The sequence below is a fragment of the Sturnira hondurensis genome, unplaced genomic scaffold (genome assembly GCF_014824575.4).
Source record: "Sturnira hondurensis isolate 20B ecotype Veracruz unplaced genomic scaffold, ASM1482457v3 Scaffold0008992, whole genome shotgun sequence".
NCBI lineage: Eukaryota > Metazoa > Chordata > Mammalia > Chiroptera > Phyllostomidae > Sturnira > Sturnira hondurensis.
Window position 1 is genome coordinate 1,774,832 of NW_028081623.1, and position 17,075 is coordinate 1,791,906.

Consider the following 17,075-nt stretch of genomic DNA (forward strand, 5'->3'; position numbering starts at 1 on the left):
TTCCCCCACGTTTCTGCCTTCTTTTGGCTGCCATCTTTAGTCAGGGCAAGAGTGCCCCGGTACAAGGGAACCTCCACCTTCCTGCCTCTTGCACAGGCACAATATAAACACCCTGGCTACATCCCAAGACACTGAGTGCTCTCTAGACAATGTCCACATTTCATCTGGGGTGGCAGCATAACTATTAACTTGCCTTCCGTTGTGAAAAGTATCATAACTGCCATATCCTTCCCTTCCCCCATCTCTCAACCATGGGCTGTTGGGAATATTTTCAGGGACCCTCATCCCACTCTGCACCATGTTACAAAATGTCACCTTGAACTTTATCAACATTAGAAACTTTTGCTCTTCCAAAGACATTTTTAAGGGACTAAGGAGAGAAATCTCAGAATGTGAGAAAACATTTTCATGTTCTATACCCCACAAAGGACTTCCACTCAGAATATATAAATAACTTAAAATTTAATAAAAATGAAACAACTCAGTAAAAAAGATTATATTTAGATATTTCTTCAAAAGTGTATGATGGTAAAAAGGAATATAAAAGGATGCTCAATATCATTACTCATTAGGAAAATAGAAATTAAAACTACAGTAAGATGCTCCTACATACCTATAATATAGGTAACAGCCCTGGTTGGTGTTGGCTCAGTGAATTGAGTGCTGGCCTGCAAACCCAGAGAGTCACAGGTTCTAGTCCCAGTCAGGGCACATGCCTGGGTTGCAGGCCAGGTCCCCAGTGGGGTCACGTAGGAGGTGGCCCCACAATGATGTTTCTCTCCCTCTCTTTCTCTCTCCCTTTCCCTTGCTCTAAAAATAAGTAAAATATTTTTGAAGGGATTAAATGGTAAAACCACTTTGTAAAATAGTTTACAGGCTTTTAAAAATTTGAATACCTAACATATGACCCAGCCATTCCCCCCACCCAGGTACTACCCTGAGAGAAATGAAAACATGTTCACACAAAGACTTAACATGAATGTCATACTAGGACTACTGATAATAGCCAGTGTAGGAAAACAAGCTACATGGCCATCAACAAATGAACAAACAATGTATTGGAATAAAAAGGAGTGAACTATTGATACATACAATAGCATGAATGAAAATCAAAATACACTATGTTAGAGAAGTGAGACCCCCCCAAAAGTACATATTGTATGATTCCTTTTCATTATAGAAAATACAAACTAATGCAGATGATGAAAAGTAACTCAGAGTTGCATTGTCCCCCAAATTGGGGAGGAAATGTTTGGGGTTCATGGATATGCACATTACCTTGACTGTAATCATGGTTTCACAGACATGCGTCACAAGCTATACATTCAATGCTTGAAATGTGTAGCTTATGTCACCTACATCTTTAAAGCTGTTAAAAAAAGGTTAAGTGCTTCTTAGTGGGATTGTAGAATAATCTAAAACTGAAATACCAAGTAAGTGAAATATAACTGACCTAAAGGACTTTTGTTTTTCATAAAAAGCCTTTTAGACGAAGTTTCCTTGTAGGCTATGTGGATAAATAACTTTGATAAAAATAAATACTGTGTCCAAAAGTGGCTAAACAGAGAAATGTCTTCATCATAGGACAGGTCTGTGCAGGCTCATTTATCTGTGTAATTAATTTACTAAAGTGGGAATAAGAAGGATGTCAGTTTATTCCAGTTAGGGATTAAACTTGGTTGAATTTATTAGATAATTGAGTATTTCCCATTTCATGTTGCTATTATAGAGCTGCTAAAGTGGTAAAAATCAAAAATATCTATCTGAAAAGCAAAACAAAAATGAGTCCCTTCTTTTAAAACTTGTTTTGTAAAGATTAATTAAGCTTCTGTGTAGTTATTTTCTGTAGTTTATTGATTCAGGATTACTTGTACTCTGTAAATGTGTTGAATTATTTACACATCATGGGCAGCTAATGCTAATTCAGAACATGCCCAGTGGGACCTCAGAGCCCTGAAATGCTGAATGTAATCTGGGGATCAGTAACATTCCATTCATAAAATGCATCACCCACAGGTTAATGGAAATAAACAATAGGCAAGACAATGAGTGGATTATGCAAATGCACTGAAAAGATTTAAGCAAGAGGAGGGGACAACAAGAAACTAATTTATGTTTTATTTAAATGTGGATTAAGGTTTATGGTATACAAAATGATTAAAGATACTCTGCTAATTTGCTAATGGTCTAAGAAGCACCACTGCACAGCAAAAACTATCAAAATGAATTCGCTGTGGCTTTTTTGTATATGGGAGAGGCTAAGAGGCTGCAAAGAGGCAAGATTATGTGCAGGAAACTCTTAGCAGGAAATGAACAGTATTTTGAAGAAAAATTTGAGTGACTAGATTTATATGACATTTATCTGAGAAAAATTAGAAGTTTCATGAAACTAAAACTCAGTCTTTATATTCAATTACTGCTTTGTGAGAAATAAGTCTTTTTTCTTTTTCATGAAAATTTGAACCCTGTAAATCAAATTAAACTTAAAATACAAGTTACTGTTGTAGGACATCTTGTACAAATAACAGCATGAAAGGAAATTCATTGTTAGTTACATCTTAGAGAATATGTCTACTAAAGTTCCTGAAGAATGGCAAAAGACATGCGAAGATGTAAACTTATTTTCAAGTTATTGGTTTGCAGATTTCTAAGTCTGAGCAAGGTAGCAGCCTGAGGATAGCCCAGCTTCCTCTAGCACTTTGTCTTGGAACAGTGGCAATGGTCAGGGACGTTCAGCAAAGCCAGGAGTTTGCAGCAGGATCAAGTAGTACCTGACATTCTGTACTCCTTAAGTGGAAAGTGACCTGAAGAGGGACCCCATTGGAAAGAGCAGCACATTTGTCACCACCATGTGACATTAACTTCTGAGGAACCCACTCCAGCTCCCAGCCACTGACCTGCCCTTCAGTTGGTGTATTAGGAATCCATGGGCGAGAAATCCTCCTGGTAAATGACTCTGCTGGCAAAACGGCTGCAGGTTTGGGTGTGCTGTCTGAGGAGGTTGGAGAGTTAGGCACCAATGTAGACAGGCAAATGTCAGGAAAGGGGGGTGCGAAATTAGTAGAGAATGCATTTTAAGTATCTCTTCACTCATAGAAGCCTAATGGTTCTCTCTTGATTACTGTATTCTTTCTATATCTGTATCATCAAAACTTTAGGACCTTTTCCTCCACAGTTTGTACCCTTATTGTCTAAGACATTTAAATCATGGGACTGGGTAAACGTCAACATTAAAAATTTCCCAGATGGGCTGATGCTATTTTAACCACTTTTCATTATTCTGAAATCATGCCAGGTAATAGCAAAGGGAATTATTTAGCAGTTTGGATATGAAATGTTTGACTTTTTGTTCCTCCTTTTGTTTTTGAAGATACTGTTTTCCCTTTGGACGGCCTGAAGGTGCTCTAAAAGCTACACTTTCCTTACTCGAAAGGGTATGTTCAAACATTACTTTGTAAACACTGTTCACATTGTCAGTCACTGTGTGTTTCAGCTATTGATCTAGGCGGACAGTCTCATTCCTCATGAGTGTGTTGAACTCTCAGTACACTGCATTTCATCAATTTCTCACACTTTCTTGCTACATTCAAAATGTTCCTACACACTGCTTCTTCCTTCCCAAAACCTTTCTGAAGCCTGTGCTGCTATCATATGCTGAGTTGATGGCATCTTTTTGGTAGTTAATCTGTTCTTTTCTACCTTGTTCTCCTCTCATGAAATAGTCTTTTTTTTTATTCAGTTAAGTAAAACTATCTTTCAGACTTCAGAGTTGCCTTTCATTATCTCCCCTGACTTGTTTGTACTTCTACCTGTCATATTCCTCATATTTGTAATAGTTTCTTATATAATATTCACAAACATATTATTCCTTTTAATCTAAATTCATTTCAAAATTTATTTCAGTTCAACTTGTGTGTTGCTCTAAATGAATTCATGAACTGTAGAAATTCGTTTCCCCTCAAAAAATAAATAGCAAATGAGGTTTTATATCCATGCTAAAAATTGTTTCATTAATGGGGCAAATACAATCAGAGGCATAGAAACATGGTAACAGCTGTAAGGGGGAGGGAGGAAGTGGGGACTGGTTGAAAAGTGAAGGGAGTAGACAAAACACACATGCGTGACCCATGGACATGGACATGGGGATGCCTGGGAGTGGAGGGCAGGCTGGGTGGAGGGGAGCAAAGGGGGGAAATGGGAACTATAATAGCAGAAACAATAAAGTATTTAAAAGGAAAACATTGTTCATTAATGAAAGTATATTCTCCACTCCGATTTTTGTGGTAGACTGGGTTTGGAAGAGAAGTATCATTTTCATCTGTCTATAAAACTATTCATATGCCTATTAGAAGCTAACAGGTAGTGTGGACACCTCCTAGTCACTATCAGTGTTAAAGGACAACATCTAGGGGTCATCCATAGCCCATATTTTGATTATTTGGGTTCTGATTTATCACCCTCAAGCACTTGTTCCTGTCCATTTTCCTGCCCAGTGAATTCTAGGTATTGCATTGTTATTAGCCCCTCTATGAAAAGCAAAAAGGAAGGACATTTTCAGGGACTTAAGGACTTGAGATGAAGGCTAGAACTAATGACTAAAATGAGGTCTTTCACTTATAGATTGGTTTCATCTACATATTCCTGTGTTATCCTTGATTATTGTGCATTGTGTAATAGAAATATTATTGTGGGAATTATATGTTTTATTAGAATTTTTATAATATTAAAAACTACACACAAGCCAAGCTTTTCAAAGTATAGATTTTATCCTGTTCATTAAGGTATCATAGATATGATAAAATCCTGAAAGATAGCTTTACTTTTGGGAACTGCATCCCATGCTGGGTACCTCCTGCAGCCCCTCTGTGAACTGGTTTCCATGGTAGAGCTCCCTCCACCCCTCCCCACCTCCCACAGGGCAGAGTTGGTGGAAGGAGAGATGCCCTCATGCCCTGCACTGATGAGGCGGGATGAACAGTGACCTTTATTCCAGTTATAGTCATGAATCAGATCTCTTACTGAATTGAGAGAGAAATGATAAAAGCTGTATATTCATTTTCATGGCTTTGCATTTACTAATATCTTAGAAAAATAAAATAAAATCTGCAGGTGAACTCTTATTTATTTTTATTTTTTATTTTACTTTTCGAGAGAAGGGAAGGGAGGGAGGTAGGGAGAGAAACATCAACATGCCAGAGATCCATCAGTGGGCTGACCCCAGCTGGAGACCCCAGCTGGAGACCTGGCCTGCCACCCAGACATGGGCACATGGGAATCGAACCAGCAAAGTTTCGGTTCTCAGGCCAGCACTTAATCCACTCGGCCACACCAGCTAGGGCTGCAGATGAATTATTGATACTTATGATACCTTGGAGAACAAGGGGAGGAAGCGTGAAACAGAGGTTGTGCCTCCCTTTTTGCACTCGTCAACACTTTTTCTGCACTTGCCAGGAAAGAGATTTCAGTTCTCCCCTCTCTAAATTAAGTGTCCAACTCTTAGATAATAAGAAATATTACCTGATTTCAAGCCTGGACTCACCTCTGTAACAGATAGACACATTCTAATTTTATCAGCTATTTGTACTTAAAAGTGCGCTGCCATGGTGAGGCCTGGTAGTACATTTGTGATTCTGTGTATGGTACAAAATTAATCTTGATTTCAAATTTTAGTAATAATAACATTAAAAATAGTACTATGTGTATGTTTTTTACTCTATGGATTTTTCTGGCTATAAAGAGTGATGTTCAGTTCAAAATAAAGTGTAAATGTATGTCTGCATTAAAGATTTTTAATATGAGAGTATGAAGACTAAAAGGAGTTGATTAAGAAGAAGCTTTTAAATGACAATTTACTGTTTTCAAAAGGAATCCTTGCCTAACAATATAAAACTATGTTGTCAAGGATTATCAATGCTAGAATGATTGAACAAATTTGAGTTTACAAGATCCTTAGCGCCAATGCTGATTCAAAGATACTGAAATAATAAAGCAGAAAATGGGTATTTTCATGCTTTTTTTATTATTTCCTTTAAGATAAAAGACAGATAGGATAGCAAAAACACTTACGTTATTGTCTCCTCTACAATAATAGTTTACTATATACTTTATAATATGAGTGTAAGCAAAGCAAGAAAAAAAACCATTAGCTACATGGAAAAATAAAGTAATTGAAATTTATTGTGAGCCATTTATCAACAGGAAAGTTGTAAAGGAAAATTATTGGAGTCATTAAATGAATACTTAAGTACACTGCACTTGGAATTTTGGCTATAATTATATTTTCCCCTTGCCAGTAGTTATATTTTTAAAGGAAAAATCCAAAAACGCAAGTTAGGAACCCAACATAAAAATTTTTTTCCTAAATTTAGAAAGATTTTATGTATTTTAACATTTGATACTACATTTCACTAAGAAAGGTGTTTTTTTCCTCAGTATATCATAGTAACTAAAGTTTAATTAGTGAAAGTGGTCTTGATTTTTACAGAGCACAGTAAAAAGATGCTTATTCTTAATGGAGTTTTGTTATTGTTTTCATCTGTGTTGCTCAAAATATTTAAAGCTTTTAAGTTAGAGATGCAAAAGACAAACTTTGTTTATTACTTGTCCCAAGGATAGTAATCCTGATCTAAAACAGCTGCTTTAGTGGTGTCAGGGGTCCCTGGAGGAAGAGTGACAGTCACACTGAATGGTGGCTTGGCCTGTGGGAGGTTTTGATGTGCACAAATGAGGCTGAGACAGGAGAAGCCAAGACTGGAGGATTACTTCCCAGTTGGGAGGTGCTGAATCATTACCTCCCCCAATGTTACCTCACACCCCTCCTACTAATAGTGAGGTCTAGAACAATTTGTGTAATTTGTTTTAGTATTTTATGCAATTATCTCTCCCGCCCCCCCCCCCTTTAGGTTTTAATGAAAGACATCGCCACTCCTGTACCAGCAGAAGAGGTGAAAAAAGTGGTCAGAAAATGTCTGGAGAAAGCTGCCTTGATCAATTACACTAGACTCACAGAATATGCCAAAATAGAAGGTCAGTGCAGTGAGCGATTGCCGACATGGCAGTGAGAGCCAACAATGCCTATTAACTGAATTTTCTGTGAGAAGCCCTTTCCTTTCCTGAACAAACCTGTACCATGGCAAAGGGAAATGTCTCATTAAAATCTCAGCTGGTGAACTGAAGAGCTTTTTCCTATTCATTGCTTTAATATGCCTCCTGGGACTCTGCTTGAATGAAAGACCCGGGATTCGTGCTTAAGTTGTCCTTTGTTCTTATTTTGAGATTGCAAGAAGCCAAAAGGTGCTTTCGTGGGTTGTATTTTTGACATTACTGTATGTCTAGTGTTCAAACTATGGACAGTGTGTTCTTTCCTCATCAGTAACAGTGTAGTATTACATAATTGTATTTTCCATTCTGCATTGTCACTCAGAGAAGGAAGAAACTTGTTGACTATCACAAGAGCTAAAATAAACTGATAGAATTCCTTGCAACTTTTGCTTATAATATATCAATGCATTTGGAAGATTAGATCTCTTTAGAAAACTGTACATTTTTTTCCCTGGGTTTTACTCATTAAGGATACTGAGATTTAAGATGTTTAGAAGTAAGTGGATTTAAAATTTTGGCAAAGTCACACACTTTTTACTCAAAAATCTTTTGATTGATATAATTAAAAGCAATAAAAAGGACCTTAAATTTTCTGCTCTAATTATAAAACTGCCATATGCAATACATTTAGCATTAACTTAGGGAGGAAAAAAGTTTGCAATGTTAAATATTTATGTCTAAAGTAAAAAATAAATCATCCATTAAAAATTTAGTAATTTTTAATATTAAACTGTACATAAATTTTTAAATTAGTTGCTATTATTGTAGTTTCATGAAAATAGGGGCAATGAAAAAGATGATTATAATGGGCTGTGTTTTATCATTTTCTTTCTCCAAATCTGATCAATCTTTGTAACAAGCGTGTGATAACCATCCTCCTGAGTGATTAACAAAAAAGCCATCCCATCACTATAGCAACCAATATTATATCACAAGAGTAGCAACATGAAACCTCCTTAGTTACCAGTTTAACATCATTAATTATGATATCATGTTGTGTTAAAGCACAAGCAAAGAATATTAGATCATTTTGGAAAAGTGGAAGATAAACAGATTGGTTTTCACATTTTGAATACTCATTCAAACAGTTTTCATTTTTTGAGAATAGTGGCTGTTGTATTCACGGATCAAAAGAATTAATATAAAAATAGACATGTTAAAATCTTTCAAATCTGGCCAAGAAAAAATGTTTGTGTATAACCTGAATAAACACAATATTGCCTTATCTAAATATTATGAACCCTATCCAAAAACAATGAGAATGTTTTTGTTCTTAACTGTCTATTTTAGTTAATTGTTTTGACTTCTTCCTTATCCAAGAATACTGAAAACATATGCAGTGTATGTATATATACACACTGCATTTTTCGGACCAAAGACGCACCTAGGTTTTAGAGGAGGAAAATAGGGAAAAAATGTGGTGAAAAAATGCAATAAAATATTTAATAGCATAAATAACATAATATTTCACCAATGTAAATGAAAACGGAACTCAGCAGCAGCATTAACCATTATTCCAAATTTGGCGGGGGAAAGTGCATCTTACAGTCTGAAAAATACGATATTTTTATATATATATAGTTTATCCCTGTGTTTAATTCTTAGTCATAGAGTACCTTGTAATAGGGACAAATGGGGAATCTTATTTGTACACAAACATGGGCTTTTTCATTAGTCAGGTAGGCAGACATGGCAACACTGGTGATCAGAAGGGTGTAGTTATTCTTCTAGCTCATGCATTAAGACAGCCCTAATAGGAACGCCTCTAATAGGATCAGGTGGTCAGTGAGCTGAGTCAGTAGGGCCACAGTGGCCCCACAGAGGTCCCACCCTCTCCCTTTCTGGAGTCGTACTCTCTTATCTCTTGTCCAGTATAAGAATATTCTAGACAATGGAACCACAGAAATCTAATCAGATGGGACTACTGAAAAGTCTCATTTTAAAAAACAACAAAATGCATGCTTAGTAGATGGGAGAAACTGCCATGTTTTTTACAATATTACCTCTTTTTGGTATCTTAAAAAATAAAGAGTCTTCATTTTACGCTTAGGATCAGACCAAGAACTAAGTCAAATTTAAGTTCTTGACTTGATTGGCCTTTGGTATTTCATGAGCAACATGGGTAGAGTTTGCTTTTCTCCTAAATTTTCTTTTTCTCCTAAATGTCTTTTCTTATGTTTTAGGCCCAGCAGAAAAGGAATCAGGTAACTGATGTTTGTGCATGCATGTGCCATTATTTCTGATGTGGTGCTGTGTGTTTGGATATTATGAATGACTCTTCTTTTCAGGGCTCCTACCAGATCACTTAAACTAAGGTAGTGAAAATACTTTGATTTTATGAGAACTACTGCTAATGCTTTGTAGGAAAAATATCAGACATTTACCTCTGTAAAAGCTCAGCACTGGTTTTTAAAATGAATTTAAAGTGAAACACCTGAGGCTGTATTAACGTTATGCATTATGCTTTAAGCATGGACACTAATTTTATTTGGAAGCTGCCGCTAGTGTTTGAAGGGCTCTTACAAGTGGAAAAAGAGAACCATCTTTCCTTTATCACTCCTGAAAAATAACATGAGAGTGAAAAGCATAAATGCTATTAAATAAAAAATAAGCAACTCTTAACTTTGAAAGTGGTTAATCACAGGAATGAGCAGAGGTTGTGAAATCCAAAATCAAAAAATTGCTGGGAAAACTTCTCTGAGTCTCTAAATTTTGAGAGGTTTTGTTGCTTTTTTTCTAGTGTCACTTATCACAGTTGCAATGATCTTGGTTACACACGCCTCCACCGTGCCTGTTTATCCTGCCTGTCTCCTCTTCAGCCTCTTGAAGGCAAGGTCTTTACTGAACTTGTAGTCCAAGGTTACTATTGTATTGCCAGTGTAACAGAAAACTGGGCCTCAGCCACATGGCACCTTGACACATGACCCAACAATTAGTTTTGAAGGAAACAGGTTTTTATTTGCAGGATTCCAGCCTCCAGGAGGTGGAGAGTGGGGGCACTGAAAGCACTCCTGCTCATAACCCTGTTCTCCCATGAGACATGACACTCCCTTGTTCCCCAAAAGGCTGTAAGCCAAAACCATGCCCAGAAGTTGCCTATATTCTTATCTGTTCTTAAACCAGCCTGACAAATGGATCTCCTTCTCTGGAAGGTGCTCTTGTGGGTTTCAGAGTCACCATCTTCTCTTAGGATCTCTCTCCTTCCGGGTCTGATTACGTTGTTCTCAGCCTCCATGTAATGGTTCAGGGAAATATGCGCCATGTTACCCTGGATCACAATGAAGTCCAAGGAGGCACACTTCCCAAGAAAGTGCCTTCTCCATATGACCTTCAGAGAAGCAGAAGTCTGTAACTCAGTGTTCCAGGTCACAGTTCAGCTCCACGTATCTCTCACGGATCTGTTCTTGGTTAGGCAGGTCCCCACACAGCTCCATTAGTTCTGCCACCATCTTCTTCAGGCAGGCTTCCCAGAAGGTCTCCTCTCCTACACCAGACCTGGAGGCAGACCCTTTCCTACACAGCAGACCACATAACGGATTGGACGTGTCCTACATCCTTTCAGGTTATGTGGTTAATTGTTGTGATGGGCTCTCCCTCTCTTTCAGCCTGCCTTCATTTTAAATGCTTGGAACTTCCTTTGTGACCTCATAGCCAGCCCCTCCTATGATGCGCCACTTTTGCCAGTTCCACCTGTATCTTTTACCTTCTTTCAGCTGCCATCTTTAGTCAGGGCAAGAGTTCCCCGTGACGCACAGACATCGTCCCACCTCCCCCGGCTGTGTCACAAGTCACTATATGCTCTTAAAAGTCACCTATGCCTTCTGCCCTGGGTGGCAGCCTCTCATTCAAGAAAGGCTCAGCAATTAACTTGCCATTGTTATGCAAAGTATCTCAAACACTGTATCATCCACTCCCCCCCCCCAATTAAAGGTTTGGGGATTTTTCCTATTTCTTGGGACCCCCACTCAGTACTCCATTATACCAGCACCTAGGACTATGCCATGACACACACAGGTACTTAGTACTTTGGGGAGAAACAAGAGGTTAGTTAATTTCATCTGAAAACAATGGAGAGAGAGAGAGGAGTGATGAACCTTTCTGGTCCTAGTTTGCTTGTCTTAGTCAAATTTTGCTTGCATCATCATAGAGAAATTTGCTTGGGTTGTTTTTAACTGAAGGCTTCTATTAAGAGCTTTGTTTCTTTCTCTTTTTCCTATGTGTTTCTATTCTTTTCTAGTATTTGACCCCAGAAATAGTCAGGAACGAAAGACTCAGAGCCAGGCAAAGGGGAAAAAACACACCTACAGTGATCGCTAGAGTCCACTTTAGAAAAATAAACTAGAAAGCATCTGAGCCGCCCGTTCCTTTTATGACAGCCCATTGTGAGTGCAACAGTCCCGTGCTCTTTAACAAACTTTCCCAAAACCTCTTATGGTATTTTATCCCTCACAGCATTTCTATTTTATAGTTTGCACAGAAGCCCGGGGTTGTTTGAGGCTTTACCACTGCCGGAGAGTAAATTAGCAGGCCAGCTGGGAGCAGCATCAGGTGTCCTGATCCCCATCCGCAGAGACCCCGCTCCTCCCCCGGTGGGATACAGAGGGGTTGCAGCCACCTTCATGAAGGACGGGGCAGAGGCTGTTGCCCTGTTCCCATTAAGAGGCCAGGAAAGGAAGCTTGCTGGCCAGGAACCTCACCTCACACATACTTAACATCCACTCCACTGCCCAACTGCACAGCCTGACTCTAGAAAAAACATCTTTTAAGAATTAAATGCTTGCCTAGAGAAGAAAAAAATCAGTGTAGTCTCCGTAACTTAAGTGGATGGAGGGAAAAGCTAATCTCAATTGAAGAATGTTCTCAAGTAACAGAAGAGAGGTTTTTAAGATATGTGGTTATATTCCTGTCGTTGCATTTGGTTGCAAGTTAACAAGGTTACTTAGCAATGTTTGGGGGGTGTTCTTAAAATTGAGAATATCAATTTACATGTGTAAGAGTGAAAATGCTTGTTAAGACTTTCAGATGGCACTCTCTTGAGCATTATAATCATTCTTCATTGTTAGTTTGTAGAAAAGAGTAAAATTGTACCCAAAATTTGTCATAATTTTGTGATTTATTGATTGTCTGTTGCCCCAAAGTATTTTTATTTGCATCGCTGCAGTAGTTCCTTAAAAACTCTTCAGAATAGATATTTTACAAAATTAACTAAGACTTCAGAAAAAGTTAGCAACTTACACAAGGTTGTCTTTTTGCTGTTAAAATGCAACACACCTGAGATTCGCACCTGCACCCCCCAGACACCGGAGCCATCTTTGTGCTCTGTCTACTGGCAGCCCTGCCCCCCAGGCTGTCTGATTGGAAGCGGGGGCATTTTTTAAAAAACACCCAACCACATCACAGAAGTCATTTTTCCCCAAAATAATATTTAACAATTAACCCTTATGTGCACATTGTATGTAGTCATTCATTCCTTACAACTCTTTATAATAAATACTGTTTTTACTACTTTTTTAGGAATCTGAAGTAGAGAGGTTACTAGACCAGCTGGCCACATAACTGATTATTGGGAGATTAGAAACACTGTCTGTTACATAGTAATAGAGCTATCTTTTTATTTTCCTTTTCTTCCTCTGTCCCCTTCTTGATAAGCTCGTAGAGTTAAATTTGCACTCAGTCAAAACGCAGCTGAGAGGATTCTGGAATGGTGCTCTCTGCAGAAATTGACAGAAGCCATAAGTGTAATTTAAAATGTTCTGGTTGTCACATTATAGAGGTAAAAAGAAACAAATGAAATTAATTTTAACAAGGTAGTTTATTTAACCCAATATATCCCAAATACTATCTTGTAAAATGTATTCAATATATAAAATTATTGAAATACTTAACATTACTCATTTTCATAGACTGTCTTTGAAATCCGGTGTGTATTTTACTCTCACAGCCCATCTGCCGTGTGTGGCTAGTGGCTGCTGCATTGGACAGCACGGGCTCCTAGTGTAAGGCTGAGTTGGTCTCTAGAATCAAAATCGTTACATTTTCCCTGCATATCTTCAGTGTCAGGTGTTGAAAGATGAAAATGTGCAACCTTTTAATTGAGACACCCCAGCTCAGAGTGTTTCTCCCTCTTCCCTACTTTATTTTCCTCTATATCACTTACGATTTAACATATGCTATAGTTCATTCATGTAACTCTTGGCCTAGAATGTTAGCCCCACAAGAGCATGGCTTTTGGATTTTAATAAGTGCTATATCTCCAGTGCCAAGAAAAGTGCCTGGCACATCTTTAGTACTGGATAAATATTTATTGAATAAATGAGTGAGTATATAGCACAAAAAGCGATCATGCTATTTATAGCAGAGAGAACATCTGTAAACTGGCAAGCTGGCTTTCAAAAGGTCGTTCAAACCAGTCTCTGAATAATTAACAATGAAAGAGGAAAGACTAAACACTTAAGAATAATAAGATGGAAAAGATGGGAAAAATTAAACTAAGATTTCATGTCGTTGTTGGGGAAGGGGAAGGGGCAGAGGTTATAGATCACAATTGCATTAACAATATCTAGTAATTTAATCTGTTTCAGTTCCTATAATTCAACATGATGCTCAGTTTTGAGTCATTATTCTTTTTTATTCTTGGGAATTCTTCAAATTCTCCATTGGCAGCATAAATTTGCAGAAAAGGGGATTTTACAACTTTGAAATAGATGAAATAGAACAAATTAACTTTGTCTAAGTGCCTTCTTTCTTTTGGGGGGAACTATTTGCATGTGTTTTATGAGAACCGATAGTGTATTTTTAGAACATAAAATTTCTAGAAAGTTCTCTTTTTAATTTTAAGAAATGCTTGAGATTTACACTGTCATAAAATCAACTAGTTTTCTTCTTTGGTGTAATTTAATCATTAACTATACTATTTATATGGTAGTAAGATCCTTTTTATTTACGATCTAAGATTCAAAATAATACTGAAACTTCATTTTTCTAATTGATTTTTTAATCACATGCTGGTTGATGCCATAAGAAGAAACAATTTTTTCTTCAATTTGAGGAATGTCTTACAGACAACAATAACCATAACACATCTAATAACAGTCCCATCTTTCTCCTGAAAATGACATATCATATAGTGATGTACGATAAAAGAAGCAAGAACCACAACTTAGAGCTTGCCTTGTCCTGAGATCTTTTGCATAGATTTAGTACTTGGTAGGTTTATTGTGAATCCAGGTACATGGAAATGCGCTAAACAAAAGGTAGCGTGGGATGAACAGGCAAGGTCTTTGTGCAGTGAGGCTCTGTCTGGGCCCTCTGGTTGCCAGGTGCCCAGTGTAACCCCCAGTGCTCTCGATTTCAGTCTCGTTGAGTGGGATGGAGATGCTTTCCCAGAGGGCCGGCTGGCTGCTGACTTCCTCTGAGAGGAGAAGTTGTACTGTGGCGGTCCTTGCGTCATTAGGATGTGTTTGCCATCTGGGTGGCATTTTAATTTAACGCTCCATTGTCAATGTAGTGAAGAATAATAAATAAATTAAATCTGTTCTGCTTAAAAATGTGTGTGTGTAGAAGGGAGTCCATTTCTGCTTTTGAGTCACCTAATGATTTAGGGACAGGTTGATTGATTCAATATCTTGCTCTAAAACAAAGAATGACTTTGTCTTTTTCATTAGAATATTTGAGAAAATCATATAAATCTGTAAAAAGTTTTTAGTTTATAATGTACTATGTTTATGTATAGTAAAAACTCATTGCTTGAGCTACACTGATTGAGTGTCTGTGATCATCCAGATAGAGACAAAGTTAAAATTTATTTTTCTACTTTATATAAAGAAAAGCTATGAGTATTTTTCAGATGGCCAATGAACTATTTAAATGACCTAAGAGGATATTTTTTCTGATAGCAATAAATTACTTTGATCCCCATCATCTAATATGATACAACTGAAATATTAATTTTAAACTATTCTTATCAACATGTTCTCCTCAACATTTTGAATTAGATGTTTTTACCACCACTCCCTTGCCACACCATTAACTTAATCTGTGTAATGTACACACCACAAAGTATTAAGGCCATATTCCCTTTTAAGTACTATGTAAGGATTACAAATCACTGTAGCATTTTCCTCCTCTGATCTGGAATGAATGAGGATTTCTAGTCTGTTTATTTGCTCAGCTTTTCTCCCACCATCTCACTGGCCATTCAAGGCAACAACCCAACAATATGTAATTTGCATTCACACCAATTAGTTTGCTTACAACAATGTTGACATATTAATTCCTATATATCAAAAGATGTTTGGGGGACATAACAAACAGGAGTTGCAAGGATTATTGACTAGTAGAGGCAAAGGAAGACAGTATTTGCTTGTGCCTGACAGTGCTTTAAAGCTCTGTGTGTACCTTCAGTTAGCTTAAAACAGGAAAAGTGTATAGTGCAGTGTCTTAGTTGCTCTTTACACACTCAGCTAACTAGCCAACTAAGTGAAAAATCAAGTGAGAACGCAGGGAGTGCCTCAGACACCTGTGGCAATGTGGTGGCAATGCTTGCAGCACCCTCGGGACCTCTGTGACCAAAGGAAAGGACTGGCCTTCTGTCAACTCCAGACAAACCATGACAACACTTAAGGACACTGTGCTTTCTCCCTCTAGAATGGGCTCTGGGTCTGCATTTCTTTATCCTTTCCCCTTTTATTTTTTAAAAGATTTTATTTAGTTATCTTTAGAAGGGAAGGAAAGTAGAGAGGGAGAGAAATATCAATGTATGGTTGCCTCTTGTGTATCCCTTGCTGGGAACTGGCCTGCAACCCAGGCATGTGCCCTGACTGGGAACCGAACCGTGATCTTTGGTTCACAGGCCCGCACTCAATCCCCTGAGCTACACCAGCCAGGGCTCCCTTCCCCTTTTAAATCTGAGTTGAATTCTGGGAAAGCCATTGGTCCATGTGAAACAACTTCTGGGAGTACTGTCATGCTGCTCTCTACTTTCAACTTTCCATCCTAATGTTGGAACTAACATTACTAGCTCAGATGATTTGTCAGCCTCTGCGGAGATGTTCAGTGACCTAAACAAGAGGCACCTTTCTTTAACCCACAGTCTTTGTCAATGAGCTGTCCACTTTTTCTCTCCTTATTTTAATTTAATTTATTTTTGTAGGGTGAGTTATAATAGATAAGGGCAATCTCAATCGGGGATGGTCACAGCCAATCTTATATATAAAATGAAAACTTGATTCAGCCTTGAATAATGTTCTCTTTTCAAATCAGGCTATCATAGGAACTGGATGTTAAGTTTAAACAATGAGGGCAGGCACTTCCTTTCAACCTTGTAAGCATAATGCACATAGTACTCAGAGTACTCAGCTTTCTAGCTCTGCACCTAAAACTTACTGGCTCCACGGTTACCTGGATCTCCTTTTCTCCAGCATCAAGGGATATGAGGTGTCTTCCTCTTCAAGGCCGACTCTTCCACCTGTGACAGTGACCCCGATTCTACCCACCTCCGTCTTTATGATGGGTGTTACTCCACCATATATCCCTTCTTTTTCCTGTGGCTTTTGTCTTTATCTTCTTTCTACATACATAGAGGAGGGTATCTTCTGTCCTTCCATCTATAACCACATTGTCTTCTTAAAAATGCCTTAACCCGAACTGTACATCTCTTTCCAGCTGCCATCCAAAGAGTAATGTACAGTTATCCCTTGGTATCCAAGGGGAATTGGTTCCAGGACCCCCTGTGGATACAAAAGTCCATGATATCCAAGTTCCTTTTATAAAATGGCATTGTATTTGCATATAACTTAAGCGATCCCCCCATATACTTTAAATCACCTCTAGATTATTTATACTGTCTAATACAATGTAATTACTATATAAAAGATTTTATACTGTATTATTTAGGAAATGAAGAGGAGAAAAAAGTTTCTATGTGTTCAGTACAGATGCAACCATTGTAAGCCTATAATTTATATACTATACAT

The 17,075-nt window shown here is 37.8% G+C and overlaps 1 protein-coding gene across 10 annotated transcripts in view; it reads left to right on the plus strand.

Moving 5' to 3' along the window:
- The window catches only part of CADPS2 (calcium dependent secretion activator 2), a 618,469-nt gene that overhangs the window by 474,426 nt on the left and 126,968 nt on the right, over nt 1-17,075 (plus strand). For all 10 annotated transcript variants that reach the window (XM_037056497.1, XM_037056495.1, XM_037056499.1 and 7 more), the window contains 2 exons: nt 3,371-3,434; nt 6,903-7,026. In XM_037056497.1, the coding sequence (XP_036912392.1) occupies nt 3,371-3,434; nt 6,903-7,026 (188 nt within the window). The remainder of the gene's footprint in view (nt 1-3,370; nt 3,435-6,902; nt 7,027-17,075) is intronic.